At 34.1% G+C, this 18,932-nt stretch overlaps 2 protein-coding genes across 4 annotated transcripts in view; both read left to right on the forward strand.

The window, feature by feature from the left end:
- The window catches only part of unc-5 (netrin receptor unc-5), a 105,961-nt gene that overhangs the window by 67,174 nt on the left and 19,855 nt on the right, over window positions 1-18,932 (forward strand). Inside the window, exons 5-7 of one of the 2 annotated variants that reach the window (XM_088035940.1) lie at window positions 11,446-11,622; window positions 11,738-11,791; window positions 11,852-12,040. In XM_088035940.1, the coding sequence (XP_087892066.1) occupies window positions 11,446-11,622; window positions 11,738-11,791; window positions 11,852-12,040 (420 nt within the window). The remainder of the gene's footprint in view (window positions 1-11,445; window positions 11,623-11,737; window positions 11,792-11,851; window positions 12,041-18,932) is intronic. The other variant, XM_088035942.1, reaches the window with a different exon arrangement.
- LOC148174428 (EH domain-containing protein 1-like) lies at window positions 811-4,350 on the forward strand. 2 transcript variants are annotated; one of them, XM_088036595.1, is made up of 2 exons: window positions 811-1,288; window positions 3,209-4,350. In XM_088036595.1, exons 1-2 carry the CDS (start codon window positions 811-813, stop codon window positions 4,348-4,350), a joined length of 1,620 nt encoding a protein of 539 aa, XP_087892721.1. The 2 variants fall into 2 exon arrangements, with proteins under 2 accessions (XP_087892721.1, XP_087892722.1); XM_088036596.1 differs by having other exon boundaries at window positions 811-1,282; window positions 3,215-4,350.

An 18,932-nucleotide genomic window follows, 5' to 3' on the forward strand; every position in this document is an offset into this window, starting at 1 on the left:
AATTTTCTACTTATTAAATTGTTATTTTACTGTCCTAAATTTCAAAATTTTAGGGCAACAGGGACGAATTTTAGAAATTTTCGTTCATAGAACGGACCAAAAATTTCTAATATCGTTTTTGCCTCTGCAATTTTCGTAATTTTGATGCTAGAGTGATGAAATTTGAGGAGTTTGCTACTTTTGCGTTACAACTTAAATGTTAAATTATAAAATTTTCGAGCAACGGAGACGAATTTTAAATGTGCTCCGTGGCGATGATTTATCGCTCTTCAATCCTAATGGGCATCAAATTACACCGCACTTGGTTTTCACATTAGCGTGAGTAAACAGAACGAATCGAACCCGGCGAGTAGTCGTTGAATAATTTATCTAATTAGTAACAAACGCTGTAAATCACTTTCCCATGCTCATCATTGAATTTTAATTAGATGGTACCTAATTAACCCGTGTCAGATTTCTGTGACGATGTAAATTGCGTACCTACATCTATCCAAAGCAAGTACGAGGTCACGAGTGTGGATCACAAAATAAATTATACTTAAATTGATTCTCATGCTTGGGAGAATTAATTTCGTTTAACACAAGTCATGTTGACTGTTTAAAAGTACCCAACATTAATCAGATGCAACGTCCGACACGTCTTTATCTATGAATAATTTATCGTCTAACGAAGAGACCATGAAAAAGCTTCGTTCGCTGGAGGCGAGCTCGCTCCACGCCGCGTGTTTTTTAATCTCATGGAAACTGATAGGAATGACAGTCTATGACATTTTGTTTGTTTACTCCCCTCAACTGTCGTAAATTTCGAAAATGTTCAGTTGGATGCTTCAAAAGCCCGAAGTAATCCACGAATGCTACGAGAATGTCGCTGAAGGTCTCAAGAGCATTTACAAGAATAAGATGTTACCCTTGGAACAGCACTATTTATTCGAAGAGTTTCATTCTCCCTCATTGAATGATCCGGATTTCGAATCCAAACCGCTAATCCTGCTCGTGGGTCAATATTCTACTGGCAAGACGACATTTATAAAATATCTCTTGGAGAGGGACTTTCCCGGTATGAGAATAGGACCGGAACCAACAACGGACAGATTTATAGCGGTGATGTACGGCGAGAAAGAAGGTGTAATACCAGGGAATGCCCTCGTCGTCGACCCCAAGAAACAATTTCGGCCGCTCTCCGCTTTTGGAAATTCTTTCCTAAACAGATTTCAGTGCTCACTCGTGAAATCTCCGGTGCTCAAAGGGATGTCTATTATTGATACTCCGGGGATCCTCGCAGGTGAGCTAGTGGTGAAATATTGAACGAACCTTTTCAGGGAAATTTGACACGATCCTGCAGAATGCATAAATCAACTCTAATTTTTTACCACATATTACAACGCGTTTAGTTTCACGGAAATTAGGTTTTAAATCCTAACAAATATTAAAGTTTTGAAACTTTGCAGAAAGAATACTTAAGTCATCAGGAATTAAACAAAATAAAGTTTTCTCACCTAAAACGTGGCTTAAAATTGGGGTATACACCCCCAGAAAATGTTTTCCTTATTTATCTTCCAATCCATTAATTTGAGAGCAAAAATAAAGGTAATAAAAATGTTTGAAATTGCTAGAATAGAGACTAGAATTGCCTCAAGATTCCGAACCTGCAATTTATTTTATTCTATCAGGTCAGGACTAAGGTTTATTTTTTTAAATATTTTTTCATTTTTTCTTCTTACTTATACCTCGTTTATATTTGTTTTTTTTTTAGATTTTTTTAACATACTTACAATATCACAATTCTTTGTTATATCTCGTGAAAAAAGTGAATAAGTTATCCAACGAACTATAGAAATTATCGATTTTGCCAAGATATCTCAGCAAAACTGATTTTCCAGAAACCAACTAGTTCGCATTTAAAAAGAAATTTAATGCATAACTCATAAACTGTTGTTTTGATTTTTACTGTAATACAACATTATAACAGATGGATTCTCAGTTTTTTATCATTTGTAGAATCTCATTCGTTTCCACATAGAGTTTGGCTTTTAGAATTGTCATTAATCAATATTTTATTGTCATACAAAGAAAATTTTTAAAGCTATATTAAGAAATCAGTAATTCCTAAATAGATTGATCGAAAACATTATTTCTACAGTATCTAAAAGTAATAGTAAAAGTAATATCTAAAATAACTTAGTTGAACCGTAAATAACTAATAAATGAGGCCGAAACAGCCGTTATGCTAATTTTTTTATTAAATTATTTGCAGGAATACTCTTCAAAGGCCTAATATTTAGCAATGCTCTAAAATTATAAATCGATCTATAGTACAGTTTTTGAGAAAATTGAATATTAAATTTGAAAAAAGTGCTATTAAAAAGTTTAATTTTTTTGTTTTAACTTTAGTAATTTTACTGGAAAATATCAAGAAATCGTGAAAGCACATTCTATTTACAAAATTCATTTTGTTCGCTTGCCTATTCCAAACATCTAAATATGCGTGTAAACTTATGCGAACGATGTAAATCTCGGGGACCTTGAAACTGTTTGACATTTTTTGGATTTTTGAAAAGTACGATTTATAATTTTGGACCTCTAAGCAATATTTTTGTGGTGCAAAGTTTAATAAAAATCCTAGGAAAACGGATGTTGCGACCATATTAGCTTAAGTTTGTTTTTAAATTTTATAAATATCTTGGCAAAAAGTTGTAAAATTTATTTAACGAATTTAAGATTTTTTGATTATCTCTTTAATGATGTACCTATATCAAAGATTCAAAAAAATATTTAATAAAACTGGGAAAATAAAATGTAGGTACCTATACGTAGTGTACTCGATTTTTTTACAAATTTGAGTCCTGACCTGTGATAGAACAAAACGCATCACAATAAGTAGATCATTCAACTTCAGATATGAGGTTTTCAGTCTTCAAGTATTTTTTTTCTAAAATTTGTTGACTAGAGAATGAAGACATTCCGCATACAGTAGGTACGTCTACTACATTAATTGTCAACATATTTTTTTTACTTCTATATTTGTTCTAAAGTGAATAGTTTAGAAGATAAATGAGCAAAACAATTTTTGGAGGTGTTTACCCCAATTTTAAGGGATGAAGCTCCCACGTTAGGTGAGAAAACTTAATTTTATTTGGTTCCTGATGCTTTTGGTAATTTTTTCTGTCAAGTTTTAAATCTTTGATATATTGTTTTTTTTAACGGTTATCTTTAGGTGAAAAACAACGCATTGACCGCGGCTACGACTTCACGGGAGTCCTCGAGTGGTTCGCCGAGCGCGTTGACAGGATCATTTTACTCTTCGATGCCCACAAGCTGGACATCTCCGACGAATTCCGGCGCTCCATCGAGGCGCTGCGGGGCCACGATGACAAAATTCGCATAGTTCTCAACAAGGCCGACATGATTGATCATCAGCAACTTATGAGAGTGTATGGGGCCTTGATGTGGTCGCTTGGTAAAGTCCTCCAAATGCCTGAAGTAGTTCGAGTATATATTGGATCGTTTTGGGATCAACCGTTACGATTTGACGTCAACAGGCGTCTCTTCGAAGACGAGGCCCAGGACTTGTTCAGGGATCTGCAGAGTTTGCCCAAGAATTCGGCTCTGAGAAAACTGAACGATCTCATCAAGCGCGCGCGTTTGGGCAAAGTTCATGCATATATTATTGCCGAGTTGAAAAAGGGGATGCCGACGGTCTTCGGAAAAGAAACCAAGAAGAAGGAGTTGATTAAGAATTTAAACGAGATTTATGTGAAAATCCAGAAGGAGCACAATATTTCTGCGGGGGATTTTCCGGACATTCACAAAATGAGAGAGACTTTGGACAAACACGACTTCCTCAAGTTCCACTCTTTAAAACCCAAGTATCTGGAAGCTGTTGACCAAATGTTAAGTGACGACATCTCCCAGCTAATGTCAATGATTTCCCACGAAGTTAATGAAATCAATAAAATCGAAGTAACTGGAGGGGCCTTCGAGACCGTCGTGGATCAGAATTCTCCTTTTGGCTACAAGCGAGGAGAAGGTGTCAACGCTGGAATGGGCGAGCCTGATTGGATCGTCAACAAAGAACGGGCATCTTACGACGCAGTTTTTGACCGATTGTCTCCAAACGGAACTAAATTATCCGGAGCATCGGCCAAGGAAGAACTCGTTAAATCAAAGTTGCCGAATTCCGTCCTGGGAAGAATCTGGAAGCTCGCAGACGTTGATAGAGACGGTTTTTTGGATCGTGACGAGTTTGCTTTAGCTATGCATTTAATCAACGTGAAGTTAGAAGGTAACGACTTGCCTGAGGTGTTACCCGCACATTTAAAACCTCCGATTAAAAAAACATATGATATGTGATATTACTGCCTATAATTTAAATTAAGTGTTTTATGGAGATAATTAAAATTTACTTCAAACTCTCAGTGTGTTGTAAAGTTATATCGCGTGCACATATTTTTTGATTAATGCATCGCATCACAAAGGTTTTATGGCTTTATTGCGGTGGTTTCGAGGTTTATGTGCATGTCAGTAACCAGTTTTGACACCGACTTAATTGTATTTGCTTTCTCGGTGTTAATTTTGCAATTTGCAAGTTTGCGAACATAAATCCGAGAAAACTGCGGCTTGCTTGTTAATTTGTGTTTGTATCTCATTATCGCCGATTGTGAGAAATTGAGTGGATTATAAATAAAAAATTTCTGGATTTTCAAAATTTTTAATATTTTATAGTCGCACTTGTAATTTTGGTAATTTTGATGCTAGAGCGATGAAATTTAAGGAACTTGCTCTTTTTGAGATGCTATTTCACTGTTTTAAATTTCAAAATTTTGGAGCAACAAGGATGAATTTTAGGAATTTTAGTTCATACAACGGGCTAAAAATTTCCAATATTGCGGATTCGCACCAGTAACTTTCGCAATTTTGATGCAAGAGCGATGAAATTTGAGGAATTTGCTACTTTTGAAATGTTATTTTAATTTTCCAAATTTAAAAATTTTAGAGCAACGGGAACGAATTTTAGAAATTTTCGTTCATAGAACGGGCCAAATATATTCAACATTTTGTATTCGCATCTGTAATTTTCGTAATTTTTGCTGCTAGACAAATGAAATTTTGGAACCTTGCTATTTTTGGGTTCCTAATTTAATCTTCCAAATTTTTTAGAAAAACGAATTTTAGAAATTTTCGTTCATAGATAGGATCAAAAATTTTCAACACTTTGTATTCGCACGTGTAATTTTCGTAATTTTGCTGCTAGATTAATAAAATTTTGGAAACTTGCTTCTTTTGGGTTTCTTATTTTCTGTTTCAAATTTCAATTTTTTTCAATTTCAATTTCAAACTCCAAAATTGTGTATTCACACCTGTAATTTTCCTAATTTTGCTGCTACATAAATGAAATTTTGGGACCTTGCTATTTTTGAGTTCCTAATTTACTCTTTAAAATTTAAAAGTTTCGCAGCAACGGAGACAAATTTTAAAAATTTTCGTTCATAGAACGGGTCAAAAATTTCCAATATTGTGTATTCTCACCTGTAATTTTCGTAATTTTGCTACTCGATAAATGAAATTTTGGGAACTTGCTATTTTTGGCTTTTAAATTTTAAAATATTACAGCAACGGAGACAAATTTTAGGAATTTTAGTTCATACAATAACGGGCTAAAAATTTTTTCGCATTTATAACTTTTGTAATTTTGATGCCAGAACGATCAAATTTGAGAAATTTGCTACTTTTTAGTTGTTATTTTAATTTACCAAATTTCAGAATTTGAGAGCAACAGGGACGAATTTTAGAAATTTACATTCATAGAACGGGCCAAAAATATTTAAATTTTGGTATTCGCACCTGCAATTTTCGTAATTTTGATGCTAGATAAATGAAATTTTGGAATTTCGCTATTTATGGGTTGCTAATTTACTCTTACAAATTTCAAAATTTTACAGCAGCTGAGACAAATTTTAGAAATTTTCGTTTATAGAACGGGTAAAAATTTTCCAATATCGTGTATTCGCACCTGTAATTTTCGTTATCTTGCTGCTAAATTAATAAAATTTAGAGAACTTGCTACTTTTAGGTTGCCAATTTACTGTCCTGAATTTTAAAATATTTGATCAACAGAGACAAAATTTTAATTCTATTTACTGTCTCGGTGTTAAATCTGCAATTTGCATAAATCTGCGAGAAAACTGTTGCTTCCTTGTTAATTTGTGTTTGTATCATTATCGCCTGAGAAAATCGAGCGGATTACAAATAAAAATTTCCGATATTTTGAATTTTCGATGCCCCAGGGTCCGCCTCTATCAGTCCCTGCCCATCTACCCTTCTTTAATCAACCTAAAAGAGTAAAAACATTAATTGAAACGAATCAGTTTGTGAACACAAACTACGTCTGACGATTCGGAATTCGGGGTTCGAAAAATGGTCGCTTTTGGACAGCCCGAGGCCGCACTAAACCAATTAAAACAAAGAACGAGGCTTTCGTCCTAATTGTATTCGTATTATCCTGCATTTAATGGTTCTTTTTTTCACGGATTAGTTCCGAGTTTCGTGGCGACCAGTTCGAATCCTGCAGCACCGGCCGTCAGCAAAATTACCAGTGTAATAAAATCAAAGCAACACCCATTCATCCATTAAAACCCGACATTCCGATGGACTTAATCTGCTGGGACTGCTGAAGTCGTCATTCAACTACCGTTTTCAGTGCAGTGAAAAAGGAGCAGACAGGTGCTATTGCCAACGGTACATTAGGTCCGGATCATTCCTGCTATAAATTATTATACCTGACATGTTTTGGAACACCTGGGGAATTATGGACAGGTGAAATTTAAAACCGCGTTTTATTAAACACCGAATAACCGAAAACAAACAATATTATTTGTGGGCACAGATCAGAACATGCGTGTTGATTTTCTTTCGTCACTTTCGTGTTATTTTAGTTTCGGCGAACATACGTGAAGATTAACATGGGAATAGGTAAATATTTGTACACATTTATCGATGTAAATTTCAATGCGTTTCTTCACGCCGCGCCGGTGTCCCATTTTCTACACCTTTCATCTCGGCAAATCTGTTTATTTTGAGAATCGAATTTGTTTTGAATGAAAGCACATTTTCCATGATTTACTTCTTCATATTTGTTCACACTCTATAAGGAAGAAGAACTACAACGCGTTTTGATCATGTGAGCGAGCTTTCGCTATGAGCGTTTTGCGAGAGTACTGTACATAACTTTGATATAACTTGTGGTTGTAGATTTAGAGGTCGTGTTGCTTCTCACTTGAAGAACGAGAAATCGAGCTTCCTTTGACTGTTGGGTTATTTTTAAAAATAATTAGTTTCGGAAGCTTCAGCCAGGAGAAGCGGAACGTTCAGTGATGCACAGCAGAGTCAGAAAGAAAGAATACAAGAGTATTTTAAGTACAGACACATTAACAGGAGCTTCATTCATTAGCTTTGGACAAATAAGTTTGAAACGAGCAAAACAAATGTGACTGCAATTACTCAAGAGCTTGCTACAGAGATAATTCACTCCCATTTGCACACTTCTTTGATCAAACGTGAACACAAATAACAAAAATAGAACGACCATATAGAGTTGACAATGAAGTTTGGCGAGGTTACTACTTCTAAAGTGTTAATTGTGCTACAGTATAAAATTTTAGAACAAGAAATAAAAAATTTAGAAAATACTATTAACGGACCAACCAAAATTTTTTAACTTTTTTCCATTAAAATTCGTATCTTTGTTAGTTTTCGAGATATCACTATGAAATTTGAGGAGGTTACTATTTCTAAAGTGTTTATTAAATCTGCCAAAGTACAAACATTTAGAACAAGAAATCGAAATGTTAAATAACTTTATTTTAGGACGAAGCAAAAATGTTTAACTTTTTTTCATTATTCGTATTTTTGTTAGTTTTAAAGTTATGACAATGAAATTTGGCAAGGTTACTACTTCTAAGGTGCTTATTAGCTGTTTCATAGTACAAAATTTTAAAACAAAAATTGATATTTTAGAAAATTTTATTTTAGGATGAACCAAAAATGTTTAACTTTTTTTTATTAAAATTCGTATTTTTGTTAGTTTTAAAACTATGACAATGAAATCTGGCGAGTCTACTACTTCTAAAGTGGTTATTAACTGTGCTGTAGTACAAAATTTTAAAACAAAAAATAGAAATTTTAGAAAATTTTAATTTAGGACGAACCAAACATGTTTAACTTTTTCCATAAAAATTTGTATCTTTATTAGTTTGTAAGTTATGACTATAAAACTTGAGGAGGTAACTATTTCTAAAGTGTTTATTAAGTGTGCCAAAGTACATAATTTAAGAACAAGAAATAGAGATTTTAGAAATTTTTATTTTAGGGCAAACTAAAATTTTTAACTGGTTTTTATTAAAATTTCTATCTTTGTTAGTTTTTAAGTTAAGACCATGAAATTTGAGGAAGTTACTATTTGTAAAGTGTTCATTAACTGTGCCAAACAAAAAATTTTAGAACAATAAATGAAAATTTTATGTTAGGACAACCAAAAATTTTCAATTTTTTTATTTAAATTTGTATCTTTGTTAGTTTTTAAGTTATAAAGAATACAAGAGTGTTTTAAAAACGGACATTATCAGGAGTTTCATTCATTAGCTTCGGACAAATAAGTTTGAAACGAGCAAACCAAATGTGACTCCAATTACTCAAAAGCTTGTTACAGAGATAATTTACTCACATTTGCACATTCCTTTGATCAAACACAAATAACAAAAATAGAACGACCATATAGAGTTTGAATTTTCCATACATGTTCAATTTCCACCTTCAAACTCCCTGAATTGTGTTTACAAGTGCGAAAACCGAAAAAAAACAGCTTCCCGATGTAATCTCAAAGTTTTATAGACATCGTCGAATTCACGGGATTATTTACACATATTTCCGGAGGTATTTTCGAATTCCGTTCGTTCCATGACTATTAATCTCGAGCTCGCGAAACTGGGTTTCGCTCACGGCCAATATTTGAACCCCATGCAGTGCGTCTCGGCCACACACACCTACGCACACTCAAATACAAAAGGATAATAAATAAATACGACCAAGTCATTAAATATAAATACACCGACAAGCATGCTTCCTTTTTTTAAGCCGCCCGTTAAATATGCCTGTCATAACATTCTGGGATGTTTTTTTCTCCCTCAAAACAGCGGGGGTTTATGGTGGACTATTGTCTTACAACGTGGAAAGAATTCCAAGTTCCACGGACTGCGTTGAAACCGTGTTGATCCTTAATGTATTCCAAGGAGGAATGACACGTGAGGTGGTCTCAAACCTGAAAATGCGCCCCCATCTAGAGGAAGTTCGTAATTTAGAACTTAGTATTTGCTTTTATCAATTCTCAACAAGTGGCTATTTGCAGTTTGTCGATCCAGTGCACGTGCTTTTTATACAGATGGATTGAATTTTGACACGATATTCCGCCTCTAAGATTTTTTATTACGAAAGTTTTTCCGAGACATCCAAGTTAAAATTGACAGGAAGGTTCAGAATGATAAATGATTGGAATGGTAGTTCACTTTAAAACAAGTTGTCGATTTGGGGATTCGGGGAAAAAATTACTTGTCGATGCTGTCGCTGATACGGTTACCGGAGGATTTATAACACGAGTCCGGGAACTTCCACAAAAGCCAAAACTACAGTAAATTCAAACAATTTCCATAAAAACGACTGTAAACAGATTAAACTCGGGATCAAAAGGATCAGAATCTTACCTATGGGATCCATATCAAAATATTCCAACTTTGAAAAGCCGCCGCTGAAATTTCACTTATTCCAAATTAATTAAGTTCTGATCCGCATCATGAAGCGATTGTTTTCCAACTTTAATTAATAAAATTATTTTTGGAGAAATTTCAAGGTTTGCAGTCGCATCTTCGAACAAAATCTGTAATTTTATAAGCTTAATCCGATCTGCCTTAAAGATATGCCTTTGTGTCACCGCAAAGACAAAGACATTAATTTCGAGGCCTTTGAATTAATTTTGCCCGTTTTAGAGATGATTAAAATAATTGGAAATATTGGGGCGAAATGCTGAAAATAACTAAAAACACATTTGGAGGGATAAAAACAATCAGTTCAAGAACGGAAAAAGTTTATTTATCAGAGTTGCTAAGTGGAACAAAACAAGCAAAGTTTTCAGATTACGGACGAAACAACTGACAGATACAAAGAACGATGGGGAAAAAAGATCAGTTTAATTCTGCGGCTTAGCCATGCTTTGATTTCAGGTTCTTTAAAATCCTCGGTATCTGAAATGGAATTGCGCTTTATTCTTAATCCGGCGACGCAATAATAGAACTGGGATCACTTGCTAATACAGTGGCGTTCAAAAATAAATTTTGCAAACTCTTCATTTTTGTATTCCATTTTAGAAAAAACTAAAAACTACATGGTAATTACATTGAATTTGACAAAAATTTCAAGCCATAATTTTCACGGACGCGATTATATTATTATTCTGTACACCAGAAACCAAATAATTTAAAGTCTTTATTAAAATTCGTAATTTTATTAGTCTTTAAGTTATGACAACGAATTTTGGCGAGGATACTACTTCTAGACTGTTTATTAACTGTGCTAAAGTACAAAATTTTAGAACTAAAAATAGAGATTTTAGAAAATTTTATTTTAGGACGAACCAACAATTTTTAACTTTTTTTATTAAAATTCATATTTTTGTTAGTTTTTTAGTTATGTCTATGAAATTTTAGGAGGTTACTATTTCTAAAGTGTTTATTAACTGTGTCAAAGTACAAAATTTTATAACAAAAAATCGAAATGTTAGAAAATTTTATTTTAGGACAACACATTTTTTTTTATTATTAAAATTTATTTTTGACAGTATTTGTAGTGTTTCTATGAAATTTGAGGATGCTACTACATATTTCTAAAGTGCTTATTAATTGTGCCAAAGTACAACAGTTTAGAACAAGAAATAGATTTTAGGACGAACGAAAATTTCCCACTTTTTTGTATTAAAATTCGTATCTTTGTTAGTTTTTCAGATATCACTATGAAATTTAAAAAGGTTACTATTTTTCATAGTGTTAATTGACTGCGCTAAAGTAGAAAATTTTAGAACAAGAAAAACTTTCGAAAAAGCTTTGTTATGTCATATTTAAATTTTAATATTTATATAGTTTTATGCAAGAATTTAAAACGAAAATGTACGGGCCTAATGGACTTGGGATTGTTCCCCAAAAGTTGCAGTTGTCAATGTAAATGTGCTGAAAGCTAATTAAACTTGATTTAGTATTAATAGAGTTCCTGTCTGAAACTAAAAGAATATTTTATCAGCGCTTTGAAGTTTCGTTGTATTTATCCACATCGAAACAATTCACCTGAATATTTGAACATCGGTATGTTCCTCTTAAAACGTCCATTAATCTTCCACCGTAATTTCAGTGAATGGCGGTTGGTCTCCTTGGTCCATGTGGACCGAATGCCGCTGTCCCGGCGCGACCCTTTCATCAGGAAAGATGAGCACACGCACCTGTACCCACCCAGCTCCTAGCAACGGTGGTCTTCCATGTCAAGGATCCAGCATCCGCCGCACTAAGGATTGTATTCCTTGTCCTCAAGGTACAAAATTTCAATAATATACAGTTACAAATGTCACTATGCACTTCCTGCTTATTGTTGAATTAACCCAAACTGTTGCTAACTAACCGCTTGTCCTTTCCTGCTTCTAACGTAGAAGAGCTGGTGTTGGATAACGCTTACGACTACGACAGTTACGATAACGGCTATGGTAAATGCTCGATAAGTTTCTGTTTTTTCGAGTGATTGTGAAACATTTATTTTTTTTTAGTGGAGCCGGCGAGGTGGTCAGCGTGGTCGGATTGGTCGCATTGTAACTCGGATTGCTTCAAAACTAGAAGAAGGCAGTGCATTCCGGGGAATGGACAGGGGAGGAAAACGTGCAATGGCAAGGATACGCAGACAACTTCTTGCAATTCGGAGCAATGCAGAAGTCTTGAGCTGAGCAGAGTGAGAGAAGGTAAGTCGCTAATCAATACCACCTTCCGGTTAAATTAAGAGTCTGTTTTAAACGTCTTTTTAACATTTTGACTTTTACGTGAGTAACATTGAAACATTTAAGGTATGAGTGCTGGTTTAGTTTAATGTGTTTTATTATTTTTAAGAAATAGAGATTTTAGAAAATTTTATTTTTGGACCAACAACAAATTTTCAACTTTTTATATTAAAATTCGTATCTTTGTTAGTTTTTCAGGTATCACTATGAAATTTGAGGTGGTTACTATTTTTAAAGTGTTTATTAACTGTGCCAAAGTACAACATTTTAGGACAAGAAATGAAAATTTTCGAAAATTTTATTTTCGGACAAGCCAAATTTTTTTAACTTTTTTATATTAAAATTCGTATCTTGGTTAGTTTTTGAGATATCACTATGAAATTTGAGAAGGTTACTGTGTCTAAAGTGTTTATTAACTGTGCCAAAGTACATATTAGGCCAAGAAATGTAAATTTTAGAAAATTTTATTTTAGGACAAATCAATTTTTTTTTACTTTTTAAACGTTTTTTTAACATTTTAACTTTTACGAGAGTAACATTGAAACATCAAAGGTATGAGCGCTGGGTTAGTTTAATATGTTTTATGATTTTTAAGTCTAGCGACTGCAGGAGAACAATGCAGTTGTAAAAATGACGTTGGTATACGTGTACCCATAAACGCAGTGTATTTATCATGTAAGTTTCTTTGATTTATGAGCGTTTATTAAAAAACATTGCAGCGATTCATGATCGTAAAAGCAATAAAACTGGCATTTATAAAACTGTTGTAGAAATGCAATTATTTGTGAGAAATGAACTTTTACAACACGGTAGAACAGAAATAAATTGTTTCTTCCTGAAAGATGGACTAAAAATGCCTCCTCGCGTTAGGCATTTTGCGCAATTAAAGAAGAAATGTTATGTGATTATGGGGATGGCATGAGAGTTTAATCCGTTCAGATGGCAGTCAATATTAACATTTCTAGGCGTCATAACCGGCTGCCAAATGTCGACGTTAATCCCGAGTTATGTCCACTGCGGTCTGCCAGGTCATCATCAGAGCACCAACGCTAAAACCCATATTGATTTCCGGTTTCTCTCCGGACGTGTTAATTAATAGAGACCCATTTAGAAGTTCCATGAAACTGACACCTTGGAACAGGGCATGGGAAAAAACGCACCGGGCCGGGCTAAAGTAGTTCAATAAAAACACAAATGAACGGGGAAATGAGAAACGGAAAGGTTTAAGTATGCGTGAAAGTTTCCTAATTACCAAGAGGTTGACTAATTAGATTTTATCGGCTTAGAAGAACAAAACGTGTAATTTTAATGGCGCGCTTTGTACAACAATTAGTTGCGGGGATGTTTTCTGTCAAAACAATGATGTTTAGCATTTCCATTTTGTGGGCGCTTGATTGTTGTTCATCTTGATGAGATGAACACAGCAGAAATGCCTCGTTTTCGGAAACTGAATGATTGTTATCTTAGATGAACAAACATATAATTGAAGAGTCATCCCGAAAATTCCGAAATGAGCTTTCGCTATAGCTGTTCGCGAGAGTACTGTACATGTTTTGTAATACTGCTGAGCGGAAATTACAAATCGATGACAGTAAACGGATTTTCGTCTTCACTATTTAACTTTTTAATGGATAACTTCTAGCTTGTGTTTTCAAGGCGAGCAGAACTTTTCACAATTTTTATTCGAATTTCTAATTTTTCAGTTTTGAAGCTAAGACAATGAAATTTAGAGCAATTACTACTTTTGACTTATTGACTGTCTTACCCATTTCTCATTTTTTTAGCAACAGGGGCATATTTAAAAAAAATATTTTTAAGACAAGCCAGAACTTTCCAAAATTTTCCATTGAAACCTATAATTCTAGTAGTTTTTATTCTAGAGCAACAAAATTTAAAGAAATTACTACTTTTGGTTTGTTGATTGTCTATCCTAAAACTCAAATTTTTTGAGCCGAATTTTAGAATTTTTTTATTTTCAAGACAACTCAAAATTTCGAACCTGTAGTTTTAATAATTTTGATGCTAGAGCAATAAAATTTAGAGAGGTTACTATTTTACACTTGCTGATGGTCTATCTCAAATCCCATTTTTCTTGAGCAATATGAAAGGATTTTAGAAGTTTTCATTTTTAAGATGAGTCAAAACTTTTCAATATTTTTCATACGGACCTGTAATTTTAATAGTTTAAGCTGAAGCGCAATGTAAGTTGAAGAGATTGTTACTTTTAGCCTGTAGACTATCTGTCCCAAATTTTATACGTTTTGAGTAACATGGACAAAATTTAGAAATTTTTACTTTCAAGACCAGTCAAAAATTTTCAATATTTTTAAACTCGAACTTGTAATTTTGATAGTTTTGAAATTTGAACAGATTACTACTTTTCACCTATTGACTGTTTTTCCAAAATCTTGTAACTTTTCAGCAACAGGGACGAATTTTAGAAATTTCTGCTATCAAAACGAGCAAAAATCTTCAATTTTTTTATTTTAATCTATAATTTTGGTAGTTGTGACGCTAAAGCAATGAAATTTGGAGAAATTACTACTGCCGACTTGTTCTTTGCCTGTTCCAAATTTCAATTTTTTTGAGAGGCATAAACGAATTTTGGAAATTTTTGTTTTCAAAACCAGCCAAATATTTTCAAAATTTTTCATTCGAAAATATAATTTTGTTGGTTTTGACGCTAAAGCAATATAATTTGAAAAGATTACTACTTTTGATCTGTATACTGTTTCTTCCAAATTCCAAACCTTTTGAGCAAGAAGACAAATTTAAAAAAAAAAATATTTTTAAAACAAACCAAAACTTTCCAAAATTCTCTATTCAGCCCTGTAATTTTTGTAGTTTTCACCCTAGGACAATAAAATTTGGAGATGTCACTATTTTTGATGTGTTGACTATATGTCCCAAATCTCAAATTTTTTAGGGAACAGGGACGGATTTTGAAAATTTTTATTCTTAAGACGAGCCACATTTTTACATTTGGATCTGTAATTTTAGTAGTTTTGACACTAGGGCAATAAAATTAGAAGAAATTACTATTTTTGGCCTGCTGACAGTCTGTTCCAAATCTCTGTGTTTTAAAGAAAGGGACGTATTTTAGAATTTTTTACTTATAATATATATAATACTTCGACGAAATCGCTGTGTAAATTCTGAGGGTACATTTATAATTAATGTCTGAAGGAGTCGAGAGCTCTTTATTCTGCTTCGTAACAACTAACATGTTCTACGACTCTCCACTCATTGTGCAAGTCAAATCGAGGATATTTGCATTATCCCCGTCATCCCTCAAATATTCCCAGGCGGCAATTTGCCTCGATTAATAAGTTGCTAAATTACAACCCCATCTTATTGTGTATCTCAACGGAACGGCGCTTAAGCAGCTTTCATCGCCACTGGAATATCGTTTTATTCCGTCATACATTCGCATATAGAAATGTAATGGTACTCCGTGAGTATTCACCCTTGTCACATATGGAAATATTCCGGGCTCTTCGTGCTTTCACCCTCAAAACCGACAAAAGCGCCGACCTCACCCTCGCTTTGAGGGAGCTTTATTTAAATCTTAACGAAATTCCTACGCGTGCTCTCTACTTGCGCCCCAGGAATTCTGATAAATGCCTTTAAGTCAATGATGATGTAATTGTGTATTAGTCAATCATTTTCGCATCAATTGCAGGGTTTCGCCACCTTGTCGACATCACACCCCCAATTTAAGGGCTGAAACTAATTACACGTAAGAGCGCGTTACATAATCAGCGGGAATATTACATGTGCGTCTACATTTTTCCGGGCACCGGAGAATGCAAATTTTCTTTTGATAAATTCCCGCGACTATAATACGCAATATGCATATAATTCCACAAACCTTCTAAGGTTATTACAGTTAGCATTCCTGTAAGAAGCGGGGAACCTCCAGATGTGCCTAACAAATTAAGGACCGCGATATTGAAAAAGAACGAGCGTTTCAAATAATTTGTAGACATTTATTTCATACCCATTGGGCTCTATTAAATCCGCTCATTTTAATTTTGCGCCTAAAGCTCGGTTCTCAAACAGATTAACCTTATGTATTCCGTTGTTAACCTTTTATCGTTAAACTAAACTCGGAGGCGATTTTACTCATCGTATACCCATAAGTATAATAGAATAATGGGCGTAAATCGCCCAAATGCGTTCTTCGAATAAATGATTGATAGTGTTTTGGGATCACATAAATTTAAAATCTAAACCGAAACGCAAAGTGTCTTTAAATTATGACCATGTTGTGTTATGATAACAGGACCGTACATCACAATGGCATTACGAAAGCGCTTTTGGCCCAAAATGTAACACGAAGATGCCGTTATAAGAAATATGGGCACGAATAAAACTGTTTTTTAAACTGACGGTTTGTGAGGCTGTGCCGGTGTCATTTTGAGTGCCATAATTTAATAATCTCGCAGTCGATAGTTGTACAATTTTGACAAGTCGTTCCCTTTTAACTGTTTTTTTTTTGAGCGCCAAATATGAAAATTGTAAAATTACTAAACAGATGTTACAATGTAGGTGTAATTCTGAGGGCCATAATTTCAGTACCTCTCTGTCAATAATTGTCAAATTTGGTGAGGTTGTTTCTTTTTAACTGCTTCTTCAGAGCGCCAAATTTGAAAACTGTAGACTAATAAATACAGATTTTACACTTTTTGAAATTTGAAAGTCGTTAAAAGATCGAGAATGTCACAATTAGTCATGTCATAATTTTAGAATTTCTCTGTCTATAACTGTCAAATTTGGTGACATTATTCTTTTTCAACTGTTACTTTAGAGCGCCAAATTTGAAAATTGTAGACTAATAAACAATGATTTTACAAATTTTGAAATTTGAAAGTTTGACAGTGTTACTCTGAGTGCCATAATTTCAGTATTTCTCCGTCACGTCATACATGTCACAATTGGTGAGATTGTTTCTCTTTAATTGTTACTTCAGAGCGCCAAATTTGAAATTTGTAGATTAATAAACACAGATTTTACAAATTTTGAAATTCTAAAGTTATTAGCAGCTCCCTGTTGTTATTCTGAGTGCCAGTCGATAATTGTAAAATTTGGTGGGGTTGTTTCTTTTCAACTGTTTATTCAGAGCGTCAAATTTGAAAATTGTAGACCAGTAAACACCAGCTTTTACAAATTTTGAAATGTAAAAGTAACTAAATTTGAAGCTAAATGACGATTTCCCTATAAAAAAAAAAAAAAAACAGTTTTCTAGCCGTATCTGTAAAGTAGAGATCGAAATGCATGAAATAATGAAGTTTTATCAATAAATCGGCTGAAATGTGCTTGAAATCCGCAAAATTCAAAGTTAAGTTTTTCATCCTCCTCTCATTTTTGAGATATTGCAGCTGCCTCTGCTTTAAACGAACCCGGCGAATTTTGTCCGTCTATCAGCGATTTAATTTTGGTAAGAGCTTTCTGTAGACTAAATTCTTGTATTTGAGTAAAAAGACTGGACGCCCAAGCAAAACATGGATACTCTGCCTTTTGGAAAAGCTCCAGAACGCTGCAAATTCCATGTAACAAAACCGGTAATTTACTCGCTAATTTTTTTTTAATTAGAAGACTTCCTCCGTCCAGCTTCTTGTTATTGTAACCGTTCAACATGTGTCATTTTCACAGAACGCATTACATGTCGCTTCACAAACATTTAAGTCAATTTGGAACGACATCACAGAGCGACGGTGTTTTCATAACCTGAGGTGGAAATAACAAATCTTCAATGGAACTAGGAGGAATATTAAAGAGATCACAGGGGGCGTTTCATATTTCGCGTGACAATAACACCTTGCTAAATTTACAGGAATAACTTCGGGATGTCACATTCAGGCTGACTTATTTTCCCACTTCCTACACAAATTCGTTTTGTTTCGGTATCGCAGCATGTCACGTAGCTATTACTCCGATAAATAATTTCGGTCTAGATTTGTTCGTGGCGTTTTATTGTGCTTTTCCAAATTATAGGACCAAGGGGTGAAAATAGATTGTTGGTTTCAATTTAAATTTTTAAGTGCGGATAATTATTTAGGGTCTTTGAGCGAAGATCGGTTATTAAAAGGTTTTAGCAGTGCAGAAACAGCCCGTCATAAAAACGTAATAAAAAGTGGGAGAATTAGGGAACACAATGAGTTTCCTCACAATAAACGCCATAATAATAAATAATCAGAAGACATCCCCCGTGTTTCCTGCGTGTAGGCTCTTTCAGCTTCCGGTGTTATATTTCGGGTTATACTCGCACGTTTGGTTATCTCAAATCCCGACTTTTATTAAAAATTTAATCACTCCGAGTTTAAGCTTGTATTAATTTTATTCCCGGCATTCTAAATCATTTCGATGTAATCCACCTGAAGTGCTGAAACAGCGAAAGGGCTGAAACCGTGCCAAATGCACTACTTCAAACTCGCCAACACTAATTAAAATGCCCGGTACGCATGTTAACGGGCGCTGAAAACTGAAATCGCTCTTAGTGAAAGTTTGCTTCATTAAAGAAGGTTTAAATACGCAGTTCTCATGCAGGATCAAATGTAGAAAACGTGTTTCTATTTAGCAAATAATAATCAAAGGATTTCTAAAGTCGGAGCCTTCAAACGGTCGTAATGTAAACATTCGGACAAGCTTGTGCTTCACGTGATAATTACTAAGAAGTCAACACCAATACTCTCCAAATTAAAATTCAAAGAGTTCAAGTGGAGACGGCGCTTTGACACCGCAGTTTATAAAAATACATTGTGGCCACTTTAACACGCGTGTAATTTCAAGAAGCCCAACCAACGCTACAGACTTCTGTTAAATGAAGTGGCGTATTCCACCGGAAGTGAGTTCT

Source organism: Gnatocerus cornutus, chromosome 5 (genome assembly GCF_029298725.1).
Source record: "Gnatocerus cornutus isolate USDA-ARS CGAHR chromosome 5, icGnaCorn1.1, whole genome shotgun sequence".
Taxonomy (NCBI): Eukaryota; Metazoa; Arthropoda; class Insecta; order Coleoptera; family Tenebrionidae; genus Gnatocerus; species Gnatocerus cornutus.